Source organism: Heptranchias perlo, chromosome 34 (assembly GCF_035084215.1).
Source record: "Heptranchias perlo isolate sHepPer1 chromosome 34, sHepPer1.hap1, whole genome shotgun sequence".
NCBI classification, from domain to species: domain Eukaryota; kingdom Metazoa; phylum Chordata; class Chondrichthyes; order Hexanchiformes; family Hexanchidae; genus Heptranchias; species Heptranchias perlo.
This window is the reverse complement of record NC_090358.1, coordinates 27,189,588-27,201,050: the sequence shown is the minus strand read 5'-3', so window position 1 is coordinate 27,201,050 and position 11,463 is coordinate 27,189,588. Positions and strand designations below refer to the sequence as shown.

General features: G+C 43.8%; 1 protein-coding gene across 1 annotated transcript in view; it reads right to left on the bottom strand.

The window, feature by feature from the left end:
* Window positions 1-5,227: 5,227 nt before the first annotated feature.
* LOC137301641 (cortexin domain-containing 1 protein) overlaps window positions 5,228-11,463 on the bottom strand; it is a 67,954-nt gene continuing 61,718 nt past the window's right edge. The window contains exon 2 of the mRNA XM_067971181.1: window positions 5,228-6,329. Coding sequence (XP_067827282.1) covers window positions 6,096-6,275 — 180 coding nt within the window. The 5' untranslated portion in view covers window positions 6,276-6,329 and the 3' untranslated portion in view covers window positions 5,228-6,095. The remainder of the gene's footprint in view (window positions 6,330-11,463) is intronic.

Here is an 11,463-nt window from a genome sequence, read left to right as displayed (position 1 = left end):
TCAGTACTAGATCCCTTGCTTTTTGTGGTGCATATTAATGATTTGGACTTGAATGTGGAGGGCTTGATCAAAAAGTTTGCAGATGATACAAAAATTGGCCGTGTGGTTGACAGTAAGGAGGAATTCGTAGACTGCAGGAAGATATTAATGGACTGGTCAGGTGGGCAGAAAAGTGGCAAATGGAATTCATCCAGACAAGTGTGAGGTAATGCATTTGGGGAGAGCAAATAAGGCAAGGGAGATCACAATAAATGGGATGATTCTGAGAGGTGTAAAGGAACAAAGGGACCTCGGAGTGCATGTCCACAGATCCCTGAAGGTAGCAGGACAGGTAGATAAGGTAGATAAGGGATACTTTCCTTTATTAGCTGAGGCATAATAGATTATAAGAGCAGGGAGGTTATGCTAGAACTGTATAAAACATTGGTTCGGCCACAGCTTGAATACTGTGTACAGTTCTGGCCACCACATTGCAGGAAAGATGTGATTGCACTAGAGAGGGTACAGAGGAGATTTACGAGGATGTTGCCAGGACTGGAGAATTTTAGCTATGAGAAAAGATTGGATAGGCTGGGGTTGTTTTCTTTGGAACCGAGGAGGCTGAGGAGAGATTTAATTGAGGTATATAAAATTATGATGGGACTAGATAGAGTGGATAGGGAGGACCTATTTCCCTTAGCAGAGGGGTCAGTGACCAGGGGGCATAGATTTAAAGTAATTGGTAGAAGGATTAGACGGGAGCTGAGGAGAAATGTTTTCACCCAAAGGGTGGTGGGGGTCTGGAACTCACTGCCTGAAAGGGTGGTAGAGGCAGAAACCCTCAACTCATTTAAAAAGTACTTGGATGTGCACCTGAAGTGCTGTAACCTACAGGGCTGGAAAGTGGGATTAAGCTGGATAGCACTTTTTTGGCCGGCACGGACACGATGGGCTGAATGGCCTCCTTCTGTGCCGTAACTTTCTATGATTCTATGATGACACCCGTGGCAGATTGAGGCCATAGTGTTTTTCACGATTGGGCCTCATTAATATACTGCCGGACAACTTCCCGCCCGGAATCATAGCAATACCAGACACTAGAAATGATCATATTCCTGGTGTACAGTGTTGCTATGGTAAGTAGCGGGGATTTAAATTTGAAATGACTCCAGGGGAGTTTGATCAATTGCGTTTCCTCCTCCCCTGCTGCCCAGAGACATTCCGCCAGACTATACTGCTGCCAGCTCAAAGCATTGGCAGCAACAACTTCCCTCCCCCCTCGGAGGTGGGCTCTCCAATCAGCCTGACCCCAGGGGAAAGTCCTGCCCCATCGAATGCGGGCCATGAGGAAAATCAGCCCTAATTGTTTTTTTATAAATAAATGGTGCCAATGGTTGCAGATAGACACTATGGCAATTTCAATCCTTTCTGCATATGCATAGTGTTGTTTTTCAAGTCAAGAAAAATGCTTTTCGTCACACATCATTTTATTGAAGGAATGAGGGAGGAGGCGGGCGCCTGGCTTATTTCCTGACTTTAACCTTCAAATAGATTGGGAAAAGCAGACTAGCAACAGTCAGAAAGGTAGTGAATTTCTTGAGGCCTCAATTATTCACAATATTTATTCACGACTTAGATGAAGGCATAGAAAGTCTCATATCAAAGTTTGCCGATGACACAAAGATTGGTGGCATTGTAAGCAGTGTAGATGAAAACATAAAATTACAAAGCGATATTGATCGATTAGGTGAATGGGCAAAACTGTGGCAAATGGAATTCAATGTAGACAAATGTGAGGTCATCCACTTTGGATCAAGAAAGGATAGAACAGGGTACTTTCTAAATGGTAAAAAGTTAAAAACAGTGGATGCCCAAAGGGACTTAGGGGTTCAGGTACAAAGATCATTGAAGTGTCATGAACAGGTGCAGAAAATAATCAATAAGGCTAATGGAATGCTGGCCTTTATATCTAGAGGACTAGAGTGCAAGGGGGCAGAAGTTATGCTGCAGCTATACAAAACCCTGGTTAGACCGCACCTGGAGTACTGTGAGCAGTTCTGGGCACCGCACCTTCGGAAGGACATGTTGGCCTTGGAGGGAGTGCAGCGTAGGTTTACTAGAATGATACCCGGACTTCAAGGATTAAGTTACGAGGAGAGATTATACAAATTGGGGTTGTATTCTCTGGAGTTTCGAAGGTTAAGGGGTGATCTGATCGAAGTTTATAAGATATTAAGGGGACCGGATAGGGTGGATAGAGGGAAATTATTTCCGCTTGTTGGGGATTTTAGGAGTAGGGGGCACAGTCTAAAAATTAGAGCCAGACTTTTCAGGAGCGAGATTAGAAAACATTTCTACACACAAAGGATGGTAGAAATTTGGAACTCTCTTCCGCAAACGGCAATTGATGCTAGCTCAATTGCTAAATTTAAATCTGAGATAGATAGCTTTTTGGCAACCAAAGGTATTGAGGGATATGGGCCAAAGGCAGGTATATGGAGTTAGATCACAGATCAGCCATGATCTTATCAAATGGCGGAGCAGGCACGAGGGGCTGAACGGCCTACTACTGTTCCTATGTTCCTATATTCCTATTCTTCTACCCACGGACCCCATTGTATGAGGTGATCTGGTAGAGAGGTGCTGCCCATCATTGGCAATCTATCGATCTGTTTCCTGATAGTCTAAGTCGAGGTGAGTGGACATGTTCCATTTTGCCTGGAAATAAAGGGGAAAGCAGTGCACACAGAAAATGCTGGCAACACACAGCAGGTCAATCAGCAATCTGTAAAGACAAAAGGCATCTTACGATGTTCTTTGTTTGTATCCTTCATCTGTTGCCTTTCTCTTTCCATGTGCTGACTGACCTGCTGTGTATTTCCAACACTTGCAGTTTCTTTCTTTATTTTAAGGGACGGTAATAGACTGGCTTGTATTTTATTGAACTTTTTGATTCATCTCAACAGCAACAACTTGCATTTATATAGCACCTTTAACGTAGTAAAAACGTCCCAAGGCACTTCACAGGACAGTTATCAGACAAAATTTGACACTGAGCCACATGGAGATATTAGGACAGGTGACCAAAAGTTTAGTCAAAGAGGTAGGTTTTTTCATACTAATGTTAAACATCTTTACCCATATTCAAATGGTTCCCTTTTTGTGTCTTTTTTTTGAAGGACCATCTATCTAATGTGATCTGCACCATGATTTCATTGGCCTACTTTCAAAGGCACAGTATGAAGTTAATTCATCAGATGGCAGCCTCTGGTGAAGTGGTCAGCTCAAACTAATAGGCTAAAACTTCAGTTCAGTGGCTGAAAAAAAACTATCATTGCTGATGGAGTGTCAATCCAGATTGATAAATCATTAATCAAACTGGAAACCAATATCTGAGACAAGTCAGTAACAACAGGAACACAAGATGCAGTTAGCATTATTAGAGATCTGTGGGGAAACTCTTAAAATAAATGCCTTGACTTAATATTACTGAAGACTGGCTCAATTTCAGTTCTAGTTTAGAAAATAACACTCACTCTAACATTACTGTTGGACCTTTATACCAGTGTCAGATTTACAAGGTATATATTAAACTCATTGTTGATTGGTGAACCCTAGTAACAGGAATGCAAATACCATTCAGGATTGGTCTTCTGCTGAATTATTTTTTACTGCTTCTCAACCATGTATGCTTTAAGCAACTAAAACACGACTTACCAATTGCAAAGATAAGTAAACTTTATCCACCAAAGCAACTAAATGTAGAAGTTTGATTAGTATTCCTTTATGGGGATTCAAGGAGCCCTGTTGTGTGGTATCCTCGTTACAATCAAAGTGGACTAGAGTGCTTTCAAACTCATTCACAAGAATAAACGAAGAGAATGAAACCTCATTTTAAACTTGCGTTCCCCGGATTAAATCTATCTTATTTAAATATTGCATGAAACAGGATTCATTGCTTATAAACCTGATGCATTGGGTCAGTGATATAAAAATATCTGAGCCTCCAAACTGTTCCTCAGAGAATCCTTCACCTACAAAACAGTGACTTCAATTCAAAAGTAATTTGTGTGAATTATGTTGACATGGTTCTTAGAAATATGATACGGCACCATGTAAATGCTAACTTTTCCACAGAACCACAGATGTTTACAGCACAGAAGGAGGCCATTCGGCCCATTGTGTCTGTCCCGCACTCTCCCCATATTCCTCTACTTCAAATATTTATCCAATTTCCCTTTAAAAGACGCAGTCTCTGCCTCAACCACTCCCTGTGGCAAAGCATTGCATGGACCAACAGCCCTCTGTGTAAAGATACTTCTCCCAACTTCTTTCCTCACTCTCAGTGATTATTTTAAATTGTTATTAACTCCCCAACCAGAAGAAATTTTTCTTTCACCTGTCTCAAGGTAAAAGGCGGGAGGTTTAGAGGGGATTTGAGAAAGAACTTTTTCACCCAGAGGGTGGTTGGAGTCTGGAACTCACTGCCTGAAAGGGTTGTGGAGGCAGGAACCCTCACAACATTCAAGAAGCATTTGGATGAGCACTTGAAATGCCATAGCATACAAGGCTACGGACCAAATGCTGGAATATGGGATTAGAGTAGACAGGGCTGATGGCTGGCGCGGACACGATGGGCCGAAGGGCCTCTATCCGTGCTGTATAACTCTATGACTCTATGACTCAGGTTTTATAAATGAATATTAGTGAATGCCCTCTGGTGATCTTCATTCTGGGTCAGGAGCAGCGGAAACAGTTGTCCAGGTATAAAGTGGAAGTGATGTCAGAATGCTCCTCATGGTCAAACTCTGCATTAAAGATAAAGTTCGGAACTGAATTAAAGCCCCCGGGAAGAGCCGGATTTTGTTGGTTCAGCCACAGACTCCCATTTTGTTTTATTATTACTCCAGGGGTATTTATACAATTGCGATAGTGCCTTTGTGTTCATGGTGATAATGCTGATTATTGAAGAATTTCTGCTAAATATGTTCTGATGGTGTAATCCATAGATAATAATTTTAAAATGATAGGCATGGGGATAGACAATTAAAACATTTCTCTAAGAGGGAGTGCTTGATTCCCCAAATTTCATAACCATCTCAAAGAGGCCATTAAACGTAAATGGAAAACTTAAGAACAAGCCCACTGAAATCATTGGACACCTGGAAAAATACAATCAGTATTCCGGATATAATAAGTGAGTCATATTGAAGTTTTTAAAAATGTAACTTTATTTTTAAGTTTGTTATATATAGATATGGCCATTAGCTCCTCCTCCTTGCAGTTTCACCATTGGCTATAGGCTGCCATCGGTGTCAGGCCAGAGAAACCTTGCAGTCCTGACATTAAGGCCCAACTGACTCTTCATTCCACACAATCAATGTCTAATTTGATGTGCATTATTCTCAGTTCATGTGATTTGGTCCAGGCACAAATGAACGATGACCGTACTGTCAATGATTGATTTAACTGGGCCAAACATTGAATGAACTATTGTGGAATATATCATTCAACCAATCATCCGGTGAGACTTACTGCTGTAAACAAAAAGCATCAGAAAGTTATTTTTTTTAAAAAAAAGATTAGCGATTGTGGCCGTAATGAGAGATTGCAAGGTTACAAGCCAGGGGAAGCACCAACTGTTGTAAACATTTTTCACTGACCGGCCCAGATTCTCATTACATTCCTTTGTCTCACCCATCTCAAGGTAAGTACATCTCCCACAATCCCTTTCAAACAGATGTCATTGCTATATATTGCTTATAGATGAATTAGGAATCATGTAACATAGGATTTAGCAGGCACAGGCCAAGGCTTCATTATATGTTGTTTTTATGTTTAATAGCAGATAATTGACTTTATTTATCCTATGTCACCCTAAGACTACAATCGATGTCATTCAGATATATGGTTCTGTCAATCCAGTGCATTGTACAGTATCAACAAAAAGGTCATTTAAGACAAACAATGTTTTGCTGAGGCACTTATTCACATGCAGATTTCAGTAAACACTTTCACAGAATTGTAATCTTAGGTTCGGGAGTTGGAATAAATCCGATTTGTTCGAGCGGACTCGTCAGTTCCAGCGTTTACTTTCCTCTGCTCCAACATTGCATTCAATCATCCAGGTGCTGCTCCTCCCAGGTGGATGTGGGGATGGCACTGTACGGGTCCATTATCACCTTAGCACAACGGATAATCATCACAATCAGGAAGACGCACAGGAGGACAAAGCAGGCCAAGGTCAACCCTTTGTCCACATCAACATACACTGGTTCTGGGGTCGCATTCTCCATTGCTTTGGACTTTCTTCATCAGGCTTTGTTGTCACTGCTACCATCCTGAAATTCCTGGAAAAAAAACAGGTAAGCAAGTTGATTTTATTCAGGATTATAAAAAAGAAAAAGGCTTGCATTTACATAGCGCCTATCGCAATCTCAGGACGGCCCAACGCCATTCACAGCCAATTAAAGTACTTTTTTAAAAAAAAGTGTAGTCACCTTTGTAATGTGGGAAACACGGCAGCCAATTTTCACACAAGATCCCACAAACAGCAATGGGATAATGACTAGATCATGGCCCCGATATTAGCGGGGAGGGGGGTTGGCAGCAGGGGGGGCGATTGAGCACGTGGGTAACCTGCATGAACCAAACTTAACGTTTCCAACGCGATCGCACGTTGATTGTCGATGATTAACGTCCTGTCCGGGTTTTGCGCTCGGCAGCTGGTCTGATTGACAGGCTGGCTGCCGTCAGAAGCTGCAGTGGGGGGGCGACGAGAAGGAGAGAGAACCAGACGTCATCCAGCGCTGGACTAGAAGTCTGGGGGGGGGGGGGGGGAAGGAGAGGGGAAGATCGGGGAAATGGGGGAAGATCGGAATGGAGAAGAGGGGGACATCGGAGCGGGAAACATCGGACAATGGAGCAGGTTTCAAAGGTAGGTGCATTTAGTGTTTTCACTTCATTGCATGTTTTTTTATTTAATTTATTTAGTTTCTTGTTCCCTGATGTGGCCCTTCATGCCTGGTTTCACCAGGCGTGAATCAGAAGTGGTGGGCAAGCTGCCCAGGTAAGTTAAAAATCTTTCTAATCACTTAATCTGTCACAGGTAAAGTGCCTTAAATACCTCAATGAGGTACATTTGGCTTTTTAACTATTATCCCGCCAGCTTTAATTGCCGGCGGGACTTCCGGTTTTGGGTCACCCGCGCGCACACAGGTGGGTCCCCAGGAAACTCAGAAGCCGGCGGGTTGGAGCCGGCTTCTGAACCCGAACGGGAATTGCGCGATAACCCCCGCCCCCACCCAACGCACCCGCATTTGCCTCCTAAAATCACCCCCCACATGTTTTAGTGATGTTGGCCAGGACACCGGGAGAACTCTCCTGCTCTTCCTCAAAATAGTGCCATGGGATCTTTTTCGTCCACCTGAGGGGGCAGACGGGGCCTTGGTTTAACATCTCGTCCAAAAGATGGCACTTCCGGCACTGCGGCACTCCCTCAGTACTGGAGCGTCAGCCTAGATTTTGTGCTCAGTTTTCTGGAGTAGGACTTGAACGCACAACCTTCTGACTAGGAGGTGAGAGTGCTACCCACCGAATCATGACTGACATTATGGTCCTCTCATTTCTCACAAGTTCTCCAATCCTTTCCCACTCGGGAGAGAGGACGAACTGACTGCTGGAACATCAAAGTGTTTCCTGGATTTGGTTATCTGGCGAAGCAATACCCCCTCCCCGCCAGTGTGATGGTCCATCAAGTCACCTGATGTAGAAATACCAGAACCTATTAGCTACCTAGATAAGGTTAGGGGTTGAACTATCAATAGATTAAAAACCAACATTCAGAACCATCGGTGGGAATTTTAACTCTCAGGTGAGAGAACGGCATGGCGAGCAGCTGGCCCAGGAGCAGCCGTCGGGGGGGCGGGGCACAGCCGATTTTAACAGCCAGGCCTCAGTCACGGGTTGCTGGCCGACTTCCTGCCCAAAATGGAAGCAGCAGAAAGTCAGGCGGCCCGCCGGGTCCAAGATAAGTGCAGGGACAACACGGGAGGGGGTTCTGGGGCAGTCAGCAGTTCATGGGGTGGGGGCAGGGGGGTGGTGAGTCTGCATTAGGGGAGGCTTACACTTTCCTCCTGGCTACAAAAAGGAAAGTTTTGAACTTGCCTGGAAAGGCCTCTTCGGCCTTCAGACCTGGTTGTACCCGACAGGGAGTATGATTGCTCAGCTGAAAAATCATACTGAAAAATCAGGTATTTTAAACAATCAGAAAGGTGCGGGAATGGGGCGGGTATTTCACGCACTCCGTCTTAGCTGCCCGCCCACCCGGGTTCCTGAGGCAGGTGCTGACTATCCTCCACATTATGTCAAGGTTCAGCCTCCTTTGACTCCTCACTTCCGATCAAGGACCTGTCGCACTGTTATCGACAAAGTATAATGTGGACAGAGTGATGGGGAAAGTTTTAAGAAATAGGTGTGTAAATTACAGGAAGATTGCACCATGCAAAAGACTTTTAATATAGACTTTTTATGGTATTGCTCATGAATATAAATTTTTTAAAAAGTAATTATATAAACATAGGAATTGCTTAACCAAAAAAGATTCAGGTCCATCCAGTTCGCTTTCTACCATCCAGGTAATCACACGATACGACGATAATGGAGTTGTTGTCCACAATCAATCTCTATCAATGAGTCTACAACAGACCCAGACATGAGGCGGGGAAAACCCCCAGTGGGGGAGAGCTTTGGGAACCATAGGTCCAAAGTCATCTGTTCCTCCCAAGCCTGTTACACTCACCACATGTCATGTCTCAAATTACTCATGTACTGTAACTCATTATTTTCTGAAAGTAATCTAATTTGCATTTGAGTGAATCAATACTAACTGCTTCCATCGTCTCCCTAGGGAGCCTGTTCATAGATTGACCACTCGCTCACTGAGATATTGTTTCTGCAGATTTGTTTTGAATTCACCCCCTTCAAGCACAGGCCATGTCCTCTGGTTCTACTGTTCTGGACAAGGTGAAACAGCTTGTAATGGCCGACATTATCTAGATCCTTAAGAATCCTAAAAATAACAATCGTATCACTTCTCAAACTTCTCTTTTTCAGTGAGAACATGTCCAATTTACATAATTGCTCCTCATAATTCAATCCCTCCATCCTCTCAATCATTTTGGTAGCTCTCTTCTGTATCCTTTCAATAGCTGTGATATCCTTTGTGTACTATGGCGACTAGAACTGTACACAGTATTCCAAGTGCAGACGCACCAATGATTTATAAAGTGGCAGGATTATCTCACTATTTCAGCTCAATATTAACGTTTAAACACATCTCAACATCTGATTTGTTTTATTCACTGCCACCGAGCATTGTCGTGTTAGCTTCAATTTATTGGTAACAGGACCCCCAGGTCCCTTTAATTTTCCATGCAAATTATTTTCTTTCCGTTTAAGTAATAGGTCCTTCCTGGATTTTTTGTCCCCATGTGAAGCACTTTTCATTTCTCTACATTGAATTTCACCTGTTTGCCCAATTTCCATGAATATTCAAATCCTTCTGCAGCTTTCCCTGTTCCGTTTTGGAGTCTACCATCTTCATTAGCATTAGTATCATCTGCACATTTATAGTCACTGTGCTCGTGACTCCTAGCTCCAGATCATTTAATGATAATAACAGTGTTTGTCCCACCCATTGCAGGTAGATGAACAAGGAATTAAGTTTTGTCGCCTCACATACCACAGATGCATAAATAAATAAACCTGTGCATGCAATACACTGTAATTGCATAGTTACCATACAAGTGGCAGCCATGGTTCAGTGGGTGCATTCTCGCCTTGGAGTCAGAAGGCTCAAGTCCCACTCCAGAGACTGGAGCAATACCAGCACTTGCAGGACAGGAATTTTACTATTTTACAGACAGTGGAGTCTACATTCTAATCCAGACTCCACAGTATACACTTTTCAAAGCTGTCAGCTACATCTTTTGTTTGGAGGACTCCTAGAAAATCAGCAGTGCAATGACATGAGTGGGTAATGCCAAAAAGATCCGTGTTCCTTCTTAATAATCGGGTTGTCAATCATAAAGATTCAGCAGGATTTCTCCAGCATCAAAGATTGCAAAGCTCTTCCCTGCACATCTGGGCAGAAGTTCGGGTCTTCCAGGGAATGCTGCTCATGCAGCGTTCAAATCAGTTTCCTGTGCCAGGCAGACTGATGAAATTTATTAACTTGACCAGTTTAGTACCCTACCAGTGACAGAAGATTTTGGCAAGAGTCACAAACCATTACATGTCCTTGGGAGACTCTCACCATTAGACAATCGTGAACTGTACAACAATTGAAGAGATTCCAGCAGAAATGAAATATCTTACTAACAGACGTGGGGGCATTATTAACCCCTCTAAATCAACTAGTCAATTCGGAGTATTGTGACTGCCTGGTAGAGGTCGCACACTTGGCAGGAAGCTGGCGACTGTATACGAATCAACCTGAAGGCCACATCAGAATCTTTAGTGTCCTTGTGAGGGGCTCCATAATCAAGCCTTTCTGGAAGGCCCAACAAAATACAAACATGACAATTTGGGCTTAAGCCATTTCCCGGATTGTGGGGTTGGAGGGGTGGGGGGAGCAAGGGAGAGGACAGTGTGGTACTGTTTGCAGAACTTATCATACATAGCCTGAGGCACCTGAAGGTGACTTCTGAATGTGTTTAGAACCCAACAGAAAAAGCAGACCCAGGAATTATTTTAAAGAGTTGCTTAAAGTGACAACTTGGGATGCAATCCTTAGAAGCCACCAAAAAGAGTATCCTTTGGCTAAAAAGCGGTTTTAAGCTCAACTTTGCAGTTTGTAAAAAAAAGCTTTGATTATGAAGTTTGGTGTTGTCACAGCAAAGCTGAACCCGGGCCGTGAATGTGAAGAATCACCAAGTAGCACGTTGTGAACTGGTAAACTCGTCAGCTGCAAGTATCAGAAAATTAAACATCAGATTCATCTTCTGTACTGTGGAGAAGGTCGGAGGGCGGGAGGGGTCGGAGGGCAGATTACCATCGGGTGGGGGAGGGGTTGGCCGATCGCGGGGGTCTGAACACACCAGATGAGCTCGTTGGGCCTGGATGAAGCACTCCTGCTCTTCCGGGCCCACAAGCAGTGCAATAAAGGCATTCACTCACCTCATGGATCTGGCCCTTCCCGGCTGCTTTCACCTGACGAGATTCAGAAGCGAAGGGAAACCCGTGCAGCTGAGGTTAAATTATTTTCAGGCTTAGAACCAACAAAAAATTAAGTACCTCAACTATTTGGATCAGTTCCATTGCCCCTTTAACAATCCAGGCCGCCGGCACTAAGTGGGGGCGGGCCTCCTGGTTTCGGCAGAGCATCCAAACGCGCCCAGGTTAAACCCAGAAGTGGGCGGGTGGGAGCCGGGATGCGGTCCCGCTCCAAAAATCTGTTAGTTTTTAACCTCCCACCCACCCACA